At 60.9% G+C, this 22,370-nt stretch overlaps 1 protein-coding gene across 1 annotated transcript; it reads left to right on the top strand.

The window, feature by feature from the left end:
• The first annotated feature begins 3,345 nt into the window (after window positions 1–3,345).
• LFNG (LFNG O-fucosylpeptide 3-beta-N-acetylglucosaminyltransferase) lies at window positions 3,346–15,506 on the top strand. Its single transcript, XM_075436737.1, has 8 exons — window positions 3,346–3,753; window positions 10,870–10,918; window positions 11,838–11,937; window positions 12,094–12,247; window positions 12,351–12,436; window positions 12,727–12,892; window positions 13,176–13,261; window positions 13,793–15,506. Exons 1-8 carry the CDS (start codon window positions 3,361–3,363, stop codon window positions 13,857–13,859), a joined length of 1,101 nt encoding a protein of 366 aa, XP_075292852.1. The 5' UTR covers window positions 3,346–3,360; the 3' UTR covers window positions 13,860–15,506.
• Window positions 15,507–22,370: the final 6,864 nt, after the last annotated feature.

Here is a 22,370-nt window from a genome sequence, read left to right on the forward strand (position 1 = left end):
CTCACCGGCCGCCCTCCTCCGCCGTCTCCCTCGCACGCCTCGGCCGCGTGGTCGGAGCAGCGGCCGCCCGGCCGCGCGTCGGGGCTGAACCCCGTTAAATACCCACGACAATACGATGGCGACGAAGTCGGCGCCTGACAGAGCTTTTAACCCCTGTCCGACGAAGCACGTAAATCGTTCCGGGCGGGCAATGCAGCTTTGCAGGCGGAGCGCGGCGTTTCTCTCGGATGACCTGAACACTTTATTACCGGGGATTTATTAACCGTTTGTAGCAGCCCTGAGAACCTGGGAGCCGCTTAGGGACCACCTATCGAGCACCGGGGTCAGGCTGCGAGCGGGGGCGATGCGGAGGGTTTAAACCAATTTAAACCGACCTAATACCATGGTACGGCTGAAAGTGAGATGACCCACGTGCAGCCCTGGCTCTGGGTTGGTGCAGGGCTGAATCCAGCCAGCTCCAGTAGAAAACCAGTACAGGGTTTCGGGGGGGTTAATTTGCAGTGGGAATGAGCTGGTGGGGTTCCTCTGCCCGCTGCCTGACTGCGAGGTGGGTTTTGGGACCAGGGCAGGTGGGGAGACGAGCAAAGGGGAGGTTTGGGGATGCTTGGGCAGCGGGTTCTGGCTCAGACCCATCCCTGTGGGGCTGGGCAAGGCAGGGAGCACACCACGACCTCGCAGCCACAGCCGGGCTCACCCTGCAGCATCGCAGTGGGGTGCGTTACGGGCCGTGTCCAAAACGGGATCCTTTTTGGGGGAGGAGGTGAGATGCTCCTCCTGGTCCAGCCCTGGCTTCGCTCCCACAGACCGGACACGACACCATCCTTTTCCCTTTGCCCCTTGTATTTACGGGGCACCCAAATTTTTCTGCCGCTGGGGTCACCCTGTTTAGGGTTGGCTGAAAAGCCAACGGACCGGGCACAGGGTGCTCCTGAGAGCATCCTCCCCGCGGCAGCCTCTCCTCCCCACCCCTTGGGTACCATCCTGTGCCCCCCGAGGGGTCAGTGCCGTGTCCCGGATTGGGACGGTGCCTCGCTGGGGACATCCGCGCGGCAGGCGAGGGCCGAGCCAGGAGTCCAGGCGCCCGGAGAGGAAGCCTGCGGGTACAGGGCCAGTGGCCTGCCGATCCCCGGGGAGTCTCGCTCCAACAGGACAATGCCACCAAAAGAACGGCTTCCCCTCGCCGCCACAGCTCGCCGATCCCGGGCGGCCGGGCTGAGCCGAGTGCCAGCCCTGGGAAGGGGGTTACGGGCGGCATCGGGGGGCCGGGACAGCCCTTGTGCAGCAGCACGGCGGCTCGGCAGACCCCGCCGCATCGCTCGGGGACTGGCACCACACAGAGCCGGTATTGTCACTCGCCCCGCAGCGCCGGCCGGGACCCCAACATCTGGCAGCGGCACGTGTCCCCGGCCAGCGCCAAGGCTGCGGGAGCGGGAGAGCAGCTGGTCGAGGGAAAAGGGCCTTTCCTTCCCTTTTGGCTCCTGGAGAAAGGGGCTCTTTCTTCGTTCAGGGGTTTGCCCATCAGGCTTTCAGCTGCCTCTCGAGCCGCGGTTGCTGTGCCATCGGGTTGGAGACAAAAGGCGCCCAAAAAAAAAGCAAATTGAGACTGGAAGGCTGGGCTCTGCAGCAATAGCGGGAAGTGGGGAGTGTGGGATTCGGTTCCTGTGTTTGTACGGTCTAACTGCTTTTTTTTCTTTCTTTTATTACGGGAGGCTTCTTTGGCAGCGCAGGTCGCTCCCCAGACACGGGCAGAGCCGTGCAAAACCGAACCCAGCAGCCTCCCCAAGCATTTCTAGCCCGGGGCCATGGTTCGAGGGCTGACCAGGGGAACATACAGCCTGAAAGCGGGAGAAGGCAAATGCTGGGGCTTGCCTGAGGAAGCAGCTTCCCTGCTTCGTCCTGCCTGGTATTATGGTATTGTTTATCCAGTGCCAGAGATGAATGGAGCACGTGACGGCAGGAAAAATGCAAGTTGGACAAGGTCCCTGCCCAAAAACGCAGCAGCCCCTGATTATGGCATTACATTGCAGCCCGGGCCCAAACCCGAATCCGCCTCCCTGCAGCAGCGCACACGCAGGGAGAGAAAACCCCACCAGCTCCCTGCCTGCAGAGGCAGAGGGTGGGGGGGAGCAGAGGCCCCAGGGTTCGGTGTCAGTACAGTAGCAGGTTGGTGGCACATCCAGGACCAGATTTCAACCCCAGTTTTGGGTTCAACCCAACCTTGGGGCCGCCGCTTCCCCCGCTGTCTGCCTGGAAAAGCCATGTCTCGTTTAGCAAGGTGTTGCTATCATGGTTGAGAGTCACCGGGGGGACTTGCCTGGTGTCTCTGTAGCATTTCTCTCGGGACCCCACCCGGACCGTGGGGCTGCCCCCCAGCATCAGCTCCAGAGCACGGTGCCGCACCCAGGGTGGGGTGAGCCAGGTGTGGGTCTCCCCGAGCAGGGATGGGAACAGACCCCCCTCTAGTGCCCCGCTCCCGGGTTTACCCACCGGGCTGGAGCTCCGTGGAAGTGAGAGGAGTGCTGCAGTTTGGGGGGATTTTGGGTTTTGGGGTTATTTTTGAAGTGTTCTTGGCCTCAGAAGAGACTTCTGGAGGTGGGTCAACCCGGATGGCTCACAGAATCACAGAATGTTCAGGGTTGGAAGGGACCTCTGTGGGTCATCCAGTCCAACACCCCTGTCCAAGCAGGGTCACCCTGAGCAGGCTGCACAGGACCTTGTCCAGGTGGGTCTTGAATATCTCCAGAGAAGGAGACTCCACAACCTCCCTGGGCAGCCTGGGCCAGGGCTCCGTCACCCTCAGAGGGAAGAAGTTCTTCCTCATGTTCAGACAGAACTTCCTCTGCTTCAGTTTGTGCCCGTTGCCCCTTGTCCTGTCTCTGGGCATCACTGAAGAGAGTCTGGCCCCATCCTCCTGACACCCACCCTGCAGATATTTCTAGGCATTTTTTAGGTGCCCTCACAACTTTCTCTTCTCCAGGCTGAACAAGCCCAGCTCCCTCAGCCTCTCCTCGTAGCAGAGATGCTCCAGTCCCCTCCTCATCCTCGTAGCCCTCCGCTGGACTCTCTCCAGTAGCTCCTCATCTTTCTTGAACTGGGGAGCCCAGCACTGGACACAGCACTGCAGATGGGAGGATGCGGGGGGGGGGGGGGGGGGGGGTGAGGGGGAGGCTGCGGGCAGGGCCGGGCGCGCGCTGCCCACGCCCCGCGTGGGGGCGGCCCCGGGCCCGTCCCTCCCCGGGCGGGGCGAGGGGCGGGGGGCGGGGAGCGGGGGGGGGGGGGGGCGGTTAAAGGCCGCGGAGCGGCGCGGCGGGGGCCGGCGGCGGGGCGGGCGGAGTGGGGCCGGCGCGGCGAGGAGGGAGGATGCTGAAGAGCTGCGGGAGGAAGCTGCTGCTGTCCCTCGTGGGCTCCATGTTCACCTGCCTGCTGGTGCTGATGGTGGAGCCGCCGGGGAGGCCGGGGCTGGCTCGGGGGGAGGCCGGCGGGGCTCAACGGGCTCTGCAGAGTCTGGGGGCGGCGGCTGTGGCCCCCCCGGCGGGGCGGGGACCCCCCGGGCTCCGCAGCTTTGCCGACTACTTCGGGCGGCTGAGCCGAGCCCGGCGGGAGCTGCCCGCCGCCCCGCCGAGCCCCCCGCGGCCGCCGGCCGAGGACATCTCCCCCCGCGATGTCTTCATCGCCGTCAAGACCACCAAGAAGTTTCACAAGGCGAGGCTGGAGCTGCTGCTCGACACCTGGATCTCCCGCAATCGCGACATGGTAAGGGATGGGGGTGGTACCCGCGGAATGCAGCCCACGGGTGTCAGCCGCGGTCCTGGCCCTGCTCTGTCTGTGGGGTGCTGTGGCCTGGGCAAATGCCACCCCTTCCTTCTGCTCCCCTGTGTTGCAAAGCAGGAGGGCTGTTTTGATGCCATGGGGGCTGTTCTGGAGCGAGTGGTGGGTTTGGACTGGGTGAGTGATGGAGGGAGCTGGACCTGGGCTCCTTGCACTCAGTAGCCCCCGAAATGCTGCTCTTGGGTCCTTTCTGCTGAGCATCTCTCATTGCAGAGCTCACCCCAAATTGCTTCCCACTGGAGAAACTGAGGCACAGTGTAGGGATGCAACCCAACCTGCTGGTGCCTGGTGTGGGGTCAGGTCCCTGCGAGTGCTCTCCTGGGCTGCAGGTGAGGTTTGGCAGGGCCCCATGAGGTGCCAGAGGTTGGGTTGACCAAAAGACGCCCGGTTTCGCAGCCCATGGCTGGGAGAGCAGTGGGATGTGCTGAGGTTCTCGGTCTCCTTGCCAGGAACTGGGCAGGACTGGAGTGGCTGGGGGCTCTTGCAGGTCTGCTCTGGCTCGCCCGCGCTGGAGCGGTTGCAGCTAGTCCGATTGCTGACCTTACTGATGTCCTGCCCGGAGCCCTGGCAGGCCCTTGCTCTGTCCTTCAAGTACTGAAACAAAATTGAAAATGAAAAAAAAAGGTGTTTCCTTAGGAAATGTGCCTTGCCATCTGCTCTTAAGACATTTTTTCTATCTAAGCTTAGACAGCTTCCCAAGTAAGTTATCCCTGGTCCTAACCTTTCCATCCTGCTGTCTTCACGTGTTTCCTTCTGGCCTGGAATCGTGTTTCTTGCTTGCAAACTGGGTTTTTTTTTTTATTTTATTTTTTTTTTTCTTCCAGAAATCTGAAGTGGTTGTGGAGGGAGGGAGGGGAAGCGGGGGGGAGCGACCTACCCTGGCCTCCTTCAACCTGAGGCTGCCGGACCTTGTGAGTCTTGGCTCCTACAACTTACCCCAAGTATTATGTTACCATTTTTTTCCCCTCCTTGTGAATCTTGTCCCTTTTTTTTTTTCTTTGCTCAGGTCTCATGGGCTTGGCAGTGGCTCTGCTGTCTCTCCCTGGTACAGACATTTAATGGAAGCCTCTTTTATGCTCTGCTGTCACTGCAAGGGGGTGGCAAGTGGTCGTGGGGGGAGAGGCTCTTTGAGCACCTACAGATGATCCTGGGAATGGCTGCTCTTTTTTTTTCCCCCCCTTTCTCTAGTGAGCTCCGGCTTTCTTCTAGTTTTTTTTTTTTTGTTGCGCTTCGTTTGTCCGTTTGGATTCCCAGAGACCCGAGGCTCAGCTCTCACGCTGTCCCCCTGGGCAAGCTAACAAAGCCCCTTTTCTCCTGGCGCAGAGAAAAGGCTTCGCAGCCTCTTGTGTGGCACTTTCCATGGGAACCGGGGAGCCGGAGCTGGCCGTGTCCAGGTCAGGTTGCCTAGAGATGAGGGCCATGAAGCCAGGGGGGCTGCAGCCCGGCGAGGTGCCCGCCTGACAAGCCAAGCCGCTGAGTGACGGCTCTTGTACAGCACTTGAGGACAAGGAGCTGCCGAGAGAGCGGGAGGCGGCGCAAACTCCTGCGGAGCAGAGCGAGGGTTTGGGGGAGGATGGAACACGGAGGCGAAGGGGACAAACCCACGCTGCTGGTGGTGATGGGCTCCCATCTTCCTGTGCTGACCTGGCTGCCGTCTCTGGGAAGCTTTGGGGCACCCTGGGCTTCCCCAAATTTGGCATCAAGTTGGGGTTCATTTAGCCTGCAGAGCGCAGGATTGGTGCCATGGGGCTCGTCTCCCTTGGTTTGCTGTCTCAGGGTGGGCTGTGCGGTTCCTGCATCCCCCTCCTTGCCTGGCCCCGTGGTTTCTGGCCCAGGAGGGTGGTTTGGTGACAGCGGGTGCTGCCTCTACTCAAACATCTCTCTTGGTCTGAGTCAGGCCTGACTCTGCTCATCCTGTCCCTCTCTGGCTCCTGTTTCAGTAATGGTGTTCAGGCACGCGTGCTGCCTGCCTGATGCAGGGAAGCTCCTGCCCAAGGGCAGAGAATCTCCCATGCTCGATGCCATGGCTCTGCTTCCCCTGATCCTCCTCCTGCATCAACCCCCACCTCCCTCCTGGCTGCTCCTTAGCCAGGCAGCTCTCCGGGCAGGAGGGATGCAGGCACTGGTGAGAAGGGGTTAAATCCAGCAGGTAGCTCCGGGCTGGACCCTGGCAGATAGGAGGAATAGCTATTGTGTCCTTCCTTGGCTGCTCTTTGTTCTGCCCACAATAGTCCCTGTTTCCTGCCCTCTGTCCCCTCCAAGACACTGCAAAGGGCACCCCCCTTCTCCTTCCTGCTGCTCTCTGCACAGGGAGGGCAGATCCCCGTTCCCTTCTAAATCTGCTCCTCCGGTTGCACAATCCAGGCCGGACAAGCTGCTGTTGGGGGAGAGTTATGGGTTTTCCCCTCCTTGCTTTGGGGAGAGTTTCCAGCTGTCTCAGTATCCTTAGGATGCTGGAGCGTGGTCTGGGGAAACCAGAGAAGCGGGAGGAAAATGGCCATTAGGCAGAAATCCCGGACAGGAGCAAGTCCAAACCCACTGCTTTCCTGCTGAGTTGGGTGATTTGGAGTGGCAGAGTTGCATAAGAAACGTCCCCTGTCCCTCGGGCACCCCGAAGGCAGCCGGGCGCCTCGGCACACGCCGCAGTGCCCGGGAGGGCTCTGGGCTGGGCTGCCGTCCCGCCAGCGTGGGATCTGCTGGCTGCTTCTAGCTCGGCGTGATAATTGCAGGCTTTGAAAAATTCCTGCTCTCGGGGCAGAGGGAATGGGTTTGCCTTCCGGAGAGCACGCTTCTCCCATGGCGGCTCCCGAATTTCTCTAGCACCTTGGCCAGGGTCCCCGTCCTTGGGGTGGCTGCGATGGAACGCGCCTCTCCCACTTGGGCTCCCACCGGAGCGGCTGGGACCGTGGGGGCTGCTCATCCCAACCCAGCAGCCGGCTCCCCTCCAAGCCCTGGGCTGTGTGCCAGGGCCTGCTGAGCACCGCTGAACTCGGTGCATGTGTGAGGGTCCCTTCCTGTTGCCTCGCCGTCCCGGGAAGCCTGTGTGGGTTTTCTTGGGGGGTGGGGTCCCCTTAATTGCCTGCCCCAAACCATGCCACTGTCCTTGTCCATGAAAGCCCCGGAGCTGGTGAGCGATGCACGTGCAGCGCTGGGTGGGAGGGTGGGGGACCCTCTCAGCACAATGAGCTCATTGTTTGTGAGGAGGTTATTAAAAATTATAGCATTTAAAATTACAGTGGAGGATTCTTCCTCTTGCTGAAAGGAGCAGGGGGAGGAAGGGCCTGCGGCCTTGCAAGCCTTTTCGCTGCATCTGCGGGTCCCAGCCTGGGACCCCTGTGGCAGCACAGATTCCCCACCCCCCCCCCCCAGTCCTGGGGAAAGCCACGGCCACCTGGGAGTGGGGACGCTGCCATCGCAGGGACACTGCCATCGCACTGCTCCCAACCCGCTGAAGCGGGGTGGGGTGGGGATTTCCCCTCCTAACCCCCGTGGGCTGGAGGGAAAACATCTGCTTCGGGGGACACAAAGCCGTGCAGGGACCTGCTCCCCCAGCAGCCTCGCCTCCCCCCAGAGACCCTTGCCCAGCTGGAGGCTGAGCCCCCCCCCCCCAGCACCTCTTTGCTGCCTCCTTCCCCCTGCACCCCAGTGGGGTGGGTGCTTCCCCCTTGTCCTTGGGGTGAAAGGGGGTACAGCCCCCCCGGGCACTGCGTAGGTGGGTGCTGGGCTGCTCCATCCTCTCCCAGCACGGGGAAGTGAGACGTGGGGCGGGGGCAGGGTTTGTGCACCCCAGGGTCATGGGGGTGCCTGCCCGGCCGAGGTTCCTCTTTTCGGTGGGTGCGCTGCCAGGGAAGGTGGGGACAGTGGCGGGCGCGGGGTCTGCTGAGTGTGTGTCACCCCGGGGAGCTGGCTGGACCGCTCGGCCAGCCAGTGCGGCTGGGGACGGAGGGGGATGGGGTGACCCTGGTGTGACCATGGCTGGTGGGCCGCCTTGCACAGCACCCAGCCATGAGCAACCCCTGAGCTCGGTTGGCGGAGGGGGAAATGAGTCACCACGAAAGGAGAAACAAAGAGAATGGCAAAAATAAAAAAGAAATAGGCCCTCCCCAAGGAGGAGGGGGGAGAAACTGACCCCATCGCAGCCGTAGGGACCCCGGGTGCCTCTGAGTCCCCACGCAGGGGCTGCGTGGCGCGGTGGCAGCTATTGTTCGGCGGGGATTTGGCATCCTGTGTTTCTTGAAGCTGCAGTTTGGAGAACAATGAGGTTTCCTGCGGGGGGCTGGGGGGGGCAGCGGGCCCTTCCTCTCCTGCACCCCGCAGGAAAAGTTACTCCGGGGGGGGCCAAGGGGTGCTGGCACCCCTCGGTGCCATGGCTGGCATGGACGCCAAGTCGGGGAGAGGTGGCGGGGAGTGTGTGTAAGGGGTTTGGGTGCTTGCTGCCTGGGAGAGAGGTGGGGGCCTGCCCCTGCTGCTGTTGGGTCTGGAGATGACGGCTTGGTTGGTGACAGCTTGGTGACCATGTCCTGTCCCATCCCACCCACCCGGCTGCAGACCAGGCACTGCCCTGATATCCAGCGCCCTGCATCAGCGATGCCGAAGACTGATCCGTGGTTTTTTCCCTGGCACACGGACACGGTGCTGTCTTGTTCCGCTCCTTTCCTGGCCTGTCCCCTCCCAGGCTCGGCTGGCACCGGTGCTCCTCTCCCCTGCAGCCCCGGGCGAGGGGGCTGGGCAGGAAGGGCACAGCTCCCCTCCGAGAAATGCAGACAAATTAATTAAAAAATGGAGCCTTTAATTTTTTTAGCTTTAATTGAATTCCGTGGTGGGGATGGGAGGGAGATGGGGAACCTGCGGGGCACGGATTTGCAGGGCTGTGTGCCCCTGTCCTGGTCCCCAGGGTGCCTCCTGGTCCCCCCGCACTGGGTAAACTACGGGGATGTACATGGGGAGAGGCCAGCGGGAAGATGCCTCGGTAGGATGAAGCCTGTCGGTGCGGGCGAATAATAAACAATTGTCCCCGCGGTCTATTTATAGCGGCCGAGCCGGAGGATAAGTTGCGGGGTTATTTTTGGAGTGGCTGAAGGCACAGTTGCTGGACGGCGTTTCTGAGCTAATGAAGCAAACATTTTCTGTCCCGCCTGCGTGGAGGCTGCATGTCCCCTGCCTCTCCCGTCTGCCTCTGGCAGGGCTGAGAGGAATACACCGGGGCACCACGTGTCTCAGGTTGGATGAGAAAGGGCTTGTGATGGGGCTTGAGCGTCCTGGGATGGTCTCCCCCTGCCCCGGGTCAGTTCGTACCCCCGGCAGCTGCCTGAACCCCCCTCCCCCTGCCAAGCACCTGGGGGAAATGGGGACCAGCAGCAAAATGCTGACTGGACCCTGTGGTGGGTGAGGGTGATGTCCTCCTCCATGCACAGCACTGACCCAGTCCCACCCCAGCAGTGACTTGTCCCAGGGCCATGGCGACCATGGGCATCCTTGGCCCTGCAGCCGATGGGTGAATGTCCCTGTACCCCGGCTGTCCCCTCCTCATCGGTGGGTCCCCTGTCCCCTAACCCTTTGCCCAAGGCCTTCCTGACCCCTCGGGGGGCTGGCCTCCATCCGTCCCCAGAAGCAACGCTGCACGGCGGGCTGTGCATTTGTGAGAGCTTGCCTACCCACAACCCCCATTTTTTTTTTTCCTTTCTTTTCTCTTTTTCAAGCCCAAAAGGTCACTTGTAGCCCCGTCCCTGGGAACGCGCCCTCCTCCCCTCCCGTCCAGCCTTCCCGCAGATCTGGGCTCTCCCCACCAGCCTCCCTGCTCGGGACCCGAGCGAGCACGGGCCGGCCGGGTTAACCAGCGCAGCTGTATGCTAATGCCTGCCGCTGCCCGCTTAACTCTCCTCCACTGAGTAAAGTCAACCCCGCTATTGTACCCGCGTCCTCAAACAAACCACAAAACCCCAGCGCGTTCCCGGGGCCGGCCGGCTGCGGGGTGGCACCCGATTTCCAGCTCACTTCTAATTCATCATCCCCAGCGCTCGGGCTCCACCGTCCCCCTCTGCCGCCTCTTGCCTTCCCCCCCCCAGCCCTTTTGTCTTTCTTCCTTTGCCCTTTTGTGCGCGTCTGGTTTTTAATAGCGCTCGGCAGCTGGTTGTGGTTTCTCTCCTCCAGCTTTGTTTGCTGCCCACTGATTGATGGTGATGCCTTTCCCACCCCCCCAGCTCTCTCCTCTTGCTTCTTGCCCTTCCCCAAAACCCAGGCCAACAGCAGCCCCCCCCTACTCCCCAGTCCTCCTTCCCGGGCAGCATATGCCAGGAATTAGCTGTGTAAATAGAGGAGTGCAGCCGGGCGGGCAGCTCGGGTGCCTGGGGAGGAGGCAGGGTGCTGCCTGGCAGCGTGGTGATCATGGCGGGGTGGGCAGCAAGGGACGGTCCCCTCCTCGGGGCTGGTGAGAGGCACCCACCGGCTTGGCCACCCTTGGGGGTGACGGGGAGCGGAGCCGTGGGGTGTTGTGCCAGTGTCCCGGGACAGCCACGTGCTGTTGACACAGGTGGGGACGTGGTTTGCAGCTGGCGCCGCGGGCAAACACACCTGCCCCGGCACCGAGAGCCGCCGGGCTGCCGCTTTGGCATCCCTGGACGTACGCGCCGGCCGCAGCGGCTAAAGTCTGAAGTCTCTGCTCAGATCGAGCCGTGATCTGCACCCGCTCCCCGTCACCTGCTCCTCTCTGCGCACCTCGCGTCGCCCGAAATCCCCTTGCCTGGTGCTGCCCCGTGGAAAAGGCGAGAGGGTGGGGATGCTCGGCGCGGGTGCTGGAGGGGGCTGGGGTTTGCACCCCGGCGAGGCGCGGCGTTGCGTGCCCTGTCCTGCCAGGACAGCTTCGCACCCTTCTCCGTCTGCGGCCGAGCGTGTTGCAGCGATGCCCAGCTCTCGGGTGCTGCTTTGGGCTTTCGCGAGGGAATCGACACCACGGCCTGGGGGGGACCGAGCCCCCAGGGGTGCCAGACGGCATCCAAAGCTGCATGGCCTCAGTCCTCAAAGGTGCCTCGTCTTCTGTTTCAGACCTTCATCTTCACGGATGGGGAGGATGAGGAGCTGAAGAAGCAAGCACGTGAGTCTGTGGCCCTTGTTCCTTTGCGTGACCTGGTCCCTAAAGAAGCCCCCCCACCTGGGGAGCATGGCTGGCGTGGAGCCTGCCCCAGGGAGCTCTGAAAGAACGGTCAAAATGCCGCCGGTCAGGCACGAACCTCGGGAGCTCTCGCCATAGGGACTTGGGCTGAGAACCGGGCAACTTGTTTCACTGATGGTGCCTAAAGCACCCTCAGCCCTGGAGCCCCAGCTGGGGATGGGTGTCCTTCACAGTCAGCCCAGCCCATCTCCTGCAAGGAGCTCCGGGGAGCATGCTAACAGGGTCCCTTTGCACCAGTTTGTCCCTGGGGCAAGCTGGGATTGATGGGCAACGAGGCCAGGGTTTCCTGGGAGCATTTCCAAGGCAGCCGCTCCCTGGGGCCAGGGTCAGCTCGCTCTATTCTCCCCATGCAAATATCTCCTTTTCAGGCCGGGAAGCGATTGCCTTTGAGCTGAGCGAGCAAAGAACAGGTGGCTGCTGCGGGAAAAGGCAGCGGGAATAGGGCAGGGTTTTGGCTGTCATGTTCTGGGAGGAGAAGCCGGCTCAGGGACACCCCCTCGCTCCTGGGGTGGCCGGTACATGGCCCCGGGATGGCCAAGGTGATGTAGGGTGGCATTGTGCATGGCACACGGGGTACGGCTCAACCCTGGGGCATCTGCTGCATCCGCATCCCTTGCTTATCCCTTCCCGTGTCTCGCCTGGATCCAAAAGCCATGCCCCAAGAAATTCATTCTTTGCCCAAAATAATGTGGCACGGAGGCCACTGAGCATCAGGGACATCCATGGGGTTTCCACCCCCCTGGTGCCCCTGGACTGTGCGCGGTGAAGCATCGCTGTTGGAGCAAGCGGGGAGGTGTGGGGTACCCCAGCACCGGGCTTTGACCCCCACCTCTTCCCACAGGAAACGTCATCAACACCAACTGCTCGGCTGCCCACAGCCGCCAGGCCCTGTCCTGCAAGATGGCCGTGGAGTACGACAAGTTCATCGAGTCCGGCAGAAAGTAAGCGGCGCCCAGGGCCGCTACGGGGGACGGCGGGGCTGTGGTGGGGGGGACGACACACGGTGTGGGCAGAGGCCGTTGGCATTTTTGGGGCGACATCTCAGCGTGGGGTCGGGGGATTTGCCCTGGCCCGGCGTGACACTGCTGCCGCCGCAGGTGGTTCTGCCATGTGGACGATGACAACTACGTGAATGTGCGGACGCTGGTGAAGCTGCTCTCCAGCTACCCCCACACGCAGGACATCTACATCGGGAAGCCCAGCCTGGACCGGCCCATCCAGGCTACGGAGAGAATCAGCGAGAACAAGATGGTGAGGGAGGGGTGCGAGGTTGGGGCTGGCTGCGTTTGGGCTGGGGTTCGCTCCCCGGTCGGCGGGAGGAGGTCTCACTGCCGTTGCTTCCCCTCTCTTGCAGCACCCTGTGCATTTCTGGTTTGCCACGGGTGGAGCGGGGTTTTGTATCAGCCGGGGGCTGGCGCTGAAGATGAGCCCGTGGGCCAGGTAAGAGCGTTGGCGTTGCTCTCCGGTGGGGACTCGTCGTGGTCCCAGTCGGGCCCAGAGTGGCAACAGCATCTTTGGGGATGAACATTCAACCGTGTCCTACCACCTTGCGCTCTTTGTCTTGCTGGGTGTTTCTGCAGGGGACATGGAAACAAGCTGGGAAGGACCTTGGTTCCCCCTAATTGACTTTTAATTAGAGCTGGGCACACATTAGCCAAGCCCAGACCCCATGGGGTGGCCTCGTCCTCCTGGGCTTTGCTCCTCTGCAGCTCCTCTCTGTCTCCCCGCAGCGGGGGCCACTTCATGAGCACCGCGGAGAAGATCCGCCTGCCTGACGACTGCACCATCGGCTACATCATCGAGTCCGTGCTGGGGGTGAAGCTCATCCGGAGCAACCTCTTCCACTCGCATCTGGAGAACCTCCACCAGGTGCCCAAGGCGGAGATCCACAAGCAGGTATCCCTGTCCCGATGCCCTGGGGCGGATGGAGGGGTTGGGGTGGACGGTAATGTCACCGCGTTTCATGTTGTCACCTAAAAAGTGGGCATCGTGGCTAAGAGATTGATTGGTGTGACCAAAACGTCAGCGGAGGGGGAAAGCCCCTGCGAGGTGATGCAGAGCGTGATCGGCGGCTGTAGGAGATGGGGTGAATTTCGCAGCCCCTCCTTGCTCACGCCCCTGCTCAATCCTCACGGCCATGTCGGCCACTTGACCCCCCCCATGCTTCCCCCCCCCCCAGGTGACACTAAGCTACGGCATGTTCGAAAACAAACGCAACTCCATCCACATGAAGGGAGCCTTCTCCGTCGAGGAGGACCCATCCAGGTGAGACTGGGGACTGGAGGACTGGAGCATCTCTCCTACGAGGAGAGGCTGAGGGAGCTGGGCTTGTTCAGCCTGAAGAAGAGAAGGCTGAGAGGGGACCTTAGAAATGCTTCTAAATATCTGCAGGGTGGGGGTCAGGAGGACGGGGCCAGACTCTTTCCAGTGGTGCCCAGTGACAGGACAAGGGGCAACAGGCACAAACTGAAGCACAGGAAGTTCCGTCTGAACATGAGGAAGAACTTCTTCCCTCTGAGGGTGACGGAGCCCTGGCCCAGGCTGCCCAGGGAGGTTGTGGAGTCTCCTTCTCTGGAGATATTCAAACCCTGCCTGGACGCGGTGCTGTGCAGCCTGCTGTGGGTGACCCTGCTTGGACAGGGGGGTTGGACTAGATGACCCACAGAGGTCCCTTCCAACCCCTGCCCTGCTGGGATTCTGTGATTCTGTGAGGTGGGGGGGGTCCCGTCCTCCCAAGGCCAGGGTGCTGCGGGGCCACCTCTACCCCGTGCTCAGCATCGCTCCTCTCCTCCGCAGGTTTCGCTCCGTGCACTGCCTGCTGTACCCTGACACGCCGTGGTGCCCCGCCAACGTGGTTTACTAGGAGACGGGTGTCCCCTCCAACCTCGTCCCGTGTTTCCCCGGTATCCGACGGGCGTGCGGGACCCGCGTGCGGGTGTGTCGGTCTGGCCTCGCCGCGAGGCGGACGGACGGACGTCGTTGCTGTGATATTGCACAGTGTGTGTGTACTGAAGGCTGCTGTGCGGCCCCTTGTCCCCTGCCCCGTCTGCCCGGCTGCCCGTGCCCACCGCCTGCTCCGGCCGGGGCGGTGGAGAGGGACGGGTCCTGAGCACTTAACCACTGGGCAACGCCACGGCGCTGGCGGGCCCCACGCCATGTGTGGGGAGCGACCGCGGGCGCCGCACGGCTCTGCCTCCCCCGGGCTTGCTTCTCCATTCTTTTTTTTATTTTTCCTTTCAAACGTTACATTTTTTTGGTGTGTGCCTCCCACCCCGCTCGCCTCTAACGCCCACCCTGCTCCCACCACTCCTCACCCGCCCCGTCCCCTTTCCCAGCCCCAAAATCTCAGCGGCGAAGCTCCGGCTCCCGATCCGGTTGAAGGCTCACGGGCGAGTTTTGCTCCCCGGCTCGGCGGGCAGGCAGGGGGTGAGCAGGGGACCCCTCTCAGCTGTGCTGAGCGCTGCTCCGGGGTGCTGCAAGGCGGCTCGATGGCCGCACCGAAGGGAGACGGCGGGGTGGGCTGCCAGCCGGCGTTGGCGTTGGCTCTGTTTCCCGGCAGTCCCCCCGCCTGGCTCAACCGTTGCCGGCAGCATCAATCCGTGCACTATTTATGGAGACTAATGTAAAGACTTTCTATAAATTCGGTGGGTGGGAGGGGAGCTTTTCTGGAGCCGCCGGTGTGTCTGTGCGGGGTCTCCCTTCCGTGCCATCTCCTGCCTGCTCGCGGGCCGGCCGCCGGCAGTGGGTGCAGGCAGCCGAACGCGGGCAGCCCCGCGCCTTTGCAAAGGAGCACTTCGAGGTCTGGCCCCGGGGCTACGTGGGTGTCCCCCCTCCCCGGCACCCTGGGGTCGGAGCATCCTCCAGCCATGGCCGGGCTCTGGGTGCTGCTGGGGCGGCCGGAGCACCTGAGAGGCACCCACCCTGGGCAGGCGGCGTTTCCCAGCCCAGCCGTGCTCTGTCCCTGCGGGGAGCCGCGGAGGGAGAGGGACCCCGCGTCCCCCTGTGGCCACCCTGCCTGCCACCGCCAGCCCTGTGCCCCTGCGGGAAGCGGGCTGAGCCGGAGCTGAACGTTTCCAACCCAAAGCTGAGTGAAAATAGCCCATAATGGGTGCATTGTAAATATGTTATTGCGCCAGTATTTTTTTTACTGTGCCTTTTTTTAAAAAAAAAAAAAAAAAAAAGAATACACATTGAGAAATATGTAGATTTTAAAATGCTTTTTATACGTTTTCTGTGGATCAGAAAAAAAAACCCCAACCTTCGGATAATCTGTTTAAGAAAGAAAAAAAAATTTGCAATGTCTTGTAACTATCACTTACCTTAATTTATGTGTTCCAGTATCTGGAACGTCACTCTGTGCTTTTTGTAACTAGGGTGTGTTTAAAGCAATAGATGTGGGATGGGGAACCAGCATGGACAGCGTGTTCTCAGGGACTCGAACCCGGTCGCTGCCACGGGGTCCCCGTGGGAGCCCTCACCAATAAAGCAGCTTTTTTGCTGACCACAGTCACCTGGTCCTGGGCTCCGGCGTCTCTTTATGGACGGGCTGCGCTGAACACCCCTCGTTCCCCCCGCGGACTTTATCGCCTCTGACAAAAGCTCCCAGGGCTGCGCCGAGGATGGATTGCGCTTGCATCCCGGTCATTTTCCCACGGGTACCGGGAACCTGCGACCATTTGCATCCCAGGGTGTGAGGGTCCTCTCCTCCATCCCCTCCCCAAAGGGCTCGGCGCCTCGGGGCTGGATTTTCCCAGGCTCTGGGGTGGGAGCGGGGGCGAGGTGAGAGCCGGTTGTTAGCAGGGTGCTGTTAGCAGGGTGCTGTTAACAGCCGGCGGGCAGGCGTGCGCGTGGGAAGGTTGGGGGCTGCAGGGACTGAGCCCCTTCCCTCCCTTCGCCCTCTCCGTCGCCGTTTCAGCCAACACCACACACCCACCTGCCAGCAGCAAGCCCCAGCTTTCCCAGGCTGTGGCCATACCAGAAGATCTGCCCCCCCCCCCCCCCCCCCCCCCCCCCAAACCAGCCCTGATTGTGCTGCACCAGTCCCAGCTTTCGCCTGCACCGTCCTCCCCCCCACCTTCCTCCATACCCAGCATCTTTCTCTTTTTTTTTTTTCGCTTTTTGAAGGCACACTTTACAGTTTCGCTTGAATCTCTCGGTTATCAGGGGTTGGCCTTGCTAAAAGTACAGCCTAGCAGGAAGTCGGCGTGTGCTAAAGCAGTACCCCCGCCCCAACACCCGCACGGCCTTCAGACAGCCCCAAGAGTCAAAAATCACCCCAATTTTCCAGCCCTTGAGACGCCGGGGGTGCGTGGGTGGGGGGCTCTGCATCCTGTCCCGGGGACCTGAGCATCACCCTGACCCAGATCCCCCCCCCCCAAAAAAAAGTCACAGGTACCGAGAAAGCACCCTGGAGAAACGGAAGGGTGCCTCCAGCAGCACGCCTTGACTGGGGCCAGGGACGGGGTGGTGGGTGGAGGGGTTCGTGCCCCTCGGCCCCCCCGGCACGGGGTCAGCGCGGGGGCACTGCGTCAGGCGCAGGAAGCTGTGCCACCCGCGTATTTTCCTATTGCTCATGGGGCCGTGGTTTCAGCAGCGCGGGCGCTTCCCGGCAGCGGGGCCGTCACCCTTTGTGCAGGCTGGCCCCCGCCTCGGGCCCCCCAGGAGGGATGGGGAGATGCAGCCAGGTCGGAGCAGCACCCATCTCGCCCCAGGCAGGGCCGGGTGCTGGGGACCTGTTGGCCGCAAACCAACCCGAATCTTCTGTGAAGCATCCACCGAGGCACTGGGGAACCGAAGGCTGTGGCACGGGGCTGGGATGCTGCTGCAAGGAGCAGGAGCCCCCTTGGCAGGGGTAAGGGGGGGGGGAGTGCTGGGCATGCTGCAACACCTGGAGGGGGCTTAAAAAATAAAATACAATGAAGTACAATGCAATAAAATTAAAAATAAAAATAAAATAAAATAAAATTAAAATAAAATAAAATAAAATAAAATAAAATAAAATAAAATAAAATAATAAAATAACAGAAAATAAAATAAAGTTAAATACAATACAAAACAAAACAAAACAAAACAATAAAATAAAATAAAATAAAAATAAATTAAATGTAAATAAAATCACCCCACCAAGGCTTCGGGAGCGGGGGCAGGCAGCACATCAGCCCTCCACTTTGTCCCACACCAGGCTCCCAGCCTCTCCCTCCTCGCTCCCTACTCGTGGGATGAAAAGTAAATAAATACTTGCATTAATAAACAAAATGAAAACAAAAGCAGAGCCTGCTGCTCTCGCATACTTGGCGGGCACGTCAGGCCCGCCGGCTTTCATCTGCGCCCCGGCGCTGCGGCGGGACGTCCTGTTTACCCTCGCCCGCTCGTGGCAGCTGATAAGGCGCCGGCTGCGCCTTTTGGAGGGTGATGGGGTGGGGTGTTGGGTGGGGACAAGCCCCCCCCCCCAACTGCCGCAATGTAGGACCACTGCTATCAACGCCGTCGTGCCCAAGGGATGCTCCGGCCCCGTGCCCAGCAAAGGCTCTCCCAGTCCCTGGTGGTTGCAGCACCCAGGGCAGAGAGCAGCACACTGGTTTAGTGCTTTTTTTTTTGCTGCTCCCCCACCTCCTTTTTTTTGTTGTTGTTGTTTAATTTGCATTTGGGTCAGTGGCTACGCTGGACGTTGTGTGAATCGCTGCGTTCCCAGCCCGGCTGCGGCGCGGGAGCTTCGTGGCGTGGGGACTCGTCCCTGGGGAGCTGCGCTGGGACAAACACCCGTCCCGGCACCGACGGCGGTGAGAAGCGTTTGAGACTCGGGGTGGGAGGCGGTGTCGGGAGACGACAAAACTCGCGTGAATCAGCGCCAAGCACCGTTTCCAGCTGCTCTGGCCCAGCAAACTGGAATATTTGTGGGAAACGAACATAAAAGCGGCCGGATCGCAGGGCCTGAGCGATGCACACAGGGCTCCAGCTGCGGCTCTGGGAGTCGACCGTCCCAGCGCTGGGAGAGGAGAGCGCTGGGTCCCGGCAGCGGCATGAGCTGCCCCCCCCCAACGGTGTAAACCCCCCAACTAAACACCCCCATCGGCATCGTCTGTCTTGGAGTGAGGGGTGCAAATCCCTGCGGCAGACAGTGGTGGCTTTGCGATAGATGAGACGCGGCGCTGGGGTGTGCAGGGCAGCCCCCATTCCCCCCCCCCCCCCCAAAGCAGCTCCCAGCCATTGCTCACACCCCCTGTAATTTTTTCATATTTCTACTATTTCCCACCTCTGCTTCGTCCACAGGTGGTTAAAAGAAATAACTCCCAAGCCCTCCAAAGTTTATTTTTCCCTGCTTGACTTTTAAGAACAGCCTTGACTCCATCAAAACCAGTTCCTCCCCTTCGCTCGCCCCGGAGCTCCCGCTGCTTCTGCTCTGCTCAGCCGTGCAGCCGGGCCAGCTCTGCTCCTGCAGCCGTTGGCAAGCCAAGAGCGGAGGAGGAGAGGAATCGAGCATCTTCTACGCAGCTGGAAACCCTTCCCATGGCGCTGCCAGACGAGACCCACGAAGCTGCTGCACTGCTGTACAGCCCTGCTCCCAAGCCTTCCTCTTCCTCGATGGACGTGTCCCCCTCCACCCCCCCAAATCGGGGTGGCTTCACCAGGAGGGGACGGTGCCAGGTTTGTGCCCATCCCTGCCAAGGGCAGGGGACTGAAAGCAGCAGTGATGCCGCACAGCAAAGTGTCCAGTTCTGGGTGATGCTCCAGCCATGCCCACATCAGCCTGAGGAGCACCCCCTTACTCAGGGGGAGCACAGGATGGGCTGTTGATTTAGAAACCCCTTGGGAAGCGGCTCCCTGCCCCAGAGCAGCCGTGTTTGGAGCGGATCATGAGTGGCCAAGTGATTTATGGGGTGTAAGCGCCAGCTCCCATGGTGTTCCGCTGGTGGGAAGAGGAAGCGAGTGGGAGAAGGGCTCCAGCATCAGCATCTGCAACACCTCGCAGTGAAAAGCGAGCTGTGCTTCCTCCCACTCCCCTCCATGGGCTGGGGTGGGATTAAAAAATCTCTGAGCAGGGATTTTTGCTGAGGTCATGGTGAGAAACGTTGCCTGCTCCAGGCAAAGACCTTCCTGCCTGCACAGCCAAGGCAAACCGCTCCACGGTCCGCAAGGGAGACATCAGCCCTAGAAGGAGAAACCCTTCTGCTCCTGCCGCCATCCATCCTCTCTCCACTGTGTGATGGTATGAGGGCACAGCTGGACCCATGACCCGAGGTGGCCACCCTCCTGCCCTGCCTGGCCATCTGAGCCAGTGAAGACTGCCAGCAAACGCGCCGGGTTGTCATCTCCGTCCATGCCATGGTGCTGGGACCCAGTTTGACTCCACAAACGTGGGGTGTGGAGGAGCTGTGCTGAGCCCCGGGGCTGCAGGGCAGCTGGAGGGGCCCAGGGCTGGTGGCAGCTTCTGTCCCCTCAGCCCTCCTGAGGCTGCCTCTGCTCGGAAATCCTTCCGACCGCCAAGAGCAGAGCTTCAACATCACCAGACTGGATTCTCCCCATTCAGGCTTTTCTTTCGAGCAGAGGGGCCAGTGGGGGCTCAGCTCTCTGTCTTGGGCTCCCTCGCAGTGCAAGGGGTGGCCAGGACCTCCTGAAAGCAGGAGAGCGGGATGGGCATCATCCCTCGGGGTCAGGGCTGCTTCGGAAGGTGTTAGAGGAGATAAGATGCAATTTCAGCTGGCTGCTGCCTTCCCCGGACACATGGGGGGAGGCAGAGCCCTGCCGAGACCCTGCCGAAGGAGAGCTGTGACTCCAGCTCTCAAGTGGATCCCATGGAAGAAGCTGGGCAGCTCCAGGCTTTAGCATCAGCAGCAGATGCTGCATGCACAGCACCACACTCAGCAGCAAGCACTGCCCATAGCACGTGCCATTTCCCACCCCAAGAGGTGGCAGGAGATGGGGGCATGCGGTCAGTAACTGCGTCCCAGCGAGCATGCTGCAGCCACCAGCTCTGCCTGCCAGTTCTCCTGCCACCAACCCACCCACAGCTCCCGGCGGCAACGCTCCTGTTAGCACAGCTCAGCACACCGCAGGACCAAATACGCTTGAAAGCATCTCCCCGGGGCATCCCTCCCTGCCTTATCTTTGAGGACAGAGATCTAACGGCCCACTACTGAAGGCTGATCAGAAGGTGAGGTTTCTTCAAACACATACTTCCTCCTCTCCTCTGTTCTCTCCCAGCTCTGCATTGCTCAGGAGCGAGCCCTGCCCTGCTCCCACTGGAACCAGGAGCGGTGCAGCAGGGTGAGTGAAGCCCTGGGGATGGCTGGCTGGAAAGCACTGGGAAAGGTCGCTGGGCAGGTGGCCTTTGCTTGGTCCCATCCCTGGTGGGAGTCCATAAACCTGGTAAAATATTTACGTGCTGATTCTGAAGGGGGCTTTGTTTTCCTTCACGCCATCGGATTCCCTTGACTGCTCCCCGAGCCCTTTGCACCAGAGAGCGGGTTTAATCATCTCAGATCAGGGATGAGGATGAAAATGTGTGTTCCTTCTTTGGGGGCTGGGGGGAAGAAGAGAGGCAAATTCATCAATTATTAGTGAAGGGAGGAAAAGTTGTGTCTCCTGAGATTCACAGCCGCGAGGGTGAAAGGCAACAAAAAGCCCTCTGTGGTTCTGCACTATAGGACTCCAGCGCAAGGGTGTGGGTTTCAGTCACAGCGAGACACACAGCACTTTTACAAGAAACACAGCATGTGTGAGGGGACTGGAACATCTCTTCTACGAGGAGAGGCTGAGGGAGCTGGGCTTGTTCAGCCTGAAGAAGAGAAGGCTGAGAGGGGACCTAATGTATACTTACAAATATCTGCAGGGTGGGTGTCAGGAGGATGGTGCCAAGCTCTTTCCAGTGGTGCCCAGCAACAGGACAAGGGGCAACGGGCACAAACTGAAGCAGAGGAAGTTCCAGCTGAACATGAGGAAGAACTTCTTCCCTCTGAGGGTGACAGAGCACTGGAACAGGCTGCCCAGGGAGGTTGTGGAGTCTCCTTCTCTGGAGATATTCCAGACCCGCCTGGACAAGGTCCTGTGCAGCCTGCTGTAGGTGACACTGCTTCGGCAGGGGGGGTTGGACTGGGTGACCCACAGAGGTCCCTTCCAACCCTACCATTCTGTGATTCTATGAACACAGAGTCAAATCCTTCCGAGGCAACAGCCCGTACCCGTGTGCACACTCCCATGGGGAGCAGGGCAGGAACAGCGGCACTGAGCAGGAGGGAGCCCGGGAGCTCAGCTCCAGTCGCTGGGCTGCAGGATGCGGCTCCCTCTCGGTGGCCTTCAGACTGGCTCTGCCACTTCGCGGTGACATCCAGGACAGTCAGCTGGTCCTTACAGCATCACTGGGTAGTTTGGGAGCTTTCTGCTTAAACACTTGGTCAGATCAAGGGCAGTGAGCATGGATGGAGCTACCTGCTGTCACCAAACCCTGCCCAGGGGCTTTTCCACGTCCCTTACCACCCTGTGGTTGTTTCCTCTCCGCCAAGAAGGCCTGCACAGCGTGAGGAGCTGCTCTGCTCCCCAAGTCCCTCGTCCTAGGGGTCAAGCTCAGGCACGGGGGCATCTGGCAGCAGGAGACGCTGGTTGGCTTTACCACGATTTGGTGGGGGCGAATTTCCCAAAGACCAGCAGCCTGTACGCGATGGGCTGAGGTCAGGGGCAAGAACAGCGCAGGACAGAGGCACGAGACCATTCCCCCGATCCGACTGGCAGGACCAGGCAGAAAACAGATCAGGAGAATGACAAAGTAAAGGTTTTGGTTCTCTGCTTGCTGGAGAAGTGGCAGAGTGGGCCTGTGATCAGAGAACAGTACAAAAGAAGAACTAAAAAGAAACCCGCGGTAGCCCGGGGCAGAGCTGATACAGAGGAGCCCACGCTGAGCTGCAGCCCCAGCTCCTCCGGCCCCCCGCGTGCTGCTGCCAGAGGCAGGCACGTACACGGCGCTGGCTGCTGACGAGGGTTGCCTCCGCGGCGGCTGGGGTGCTGGCGTGCCCCCGCAAACACCCTTTTTCCTCACTTCTTGGTGAAAACGAACAGCTGGCGTCCGCTGCGGCTCCAGCGTAAGCAAAGCAGCAGAGGGGTCTCGGGGGGGTATCCCATGCTATGTGTTGTGCGTGGAGTGAACATCTCCACGGGCCAAGGTCGACGTCCCCCAGCTGCTCTGGCATCTTCTGCAGCAGGGCCTGTAGCCCCCGAGGTCCCCGACACACGGCCACCAGCCCAGCTCCGTGCCCCCAGCCCGGCTCCCCCCTGCCAAAGCTCACCCTCCCAGCCCCCCGCAAGGGGCACAAGCCTTCTCCTTTCTAAAGCAGGATATGAGCAACTGCCCCCCCACAAAATGTCCGTATCGATCACTTGTCTT

Source organism: Opisthocomus hoazin, chromosome 15 (genome assembly GCF_030867145.1).
Source record: "Opisthocomus hoazin isolate bOpiHoa1 chromosome 15, bOpiHoa1.hap1, whole genome shotgun sequence".
Classification (NCBI taxonomy): Eukaryota; Metazoa; Chordata; class Aves; order Opisthocomiformes; family Opisthocomidae; genus Opisthocomus; species Opisthocomus hoazin.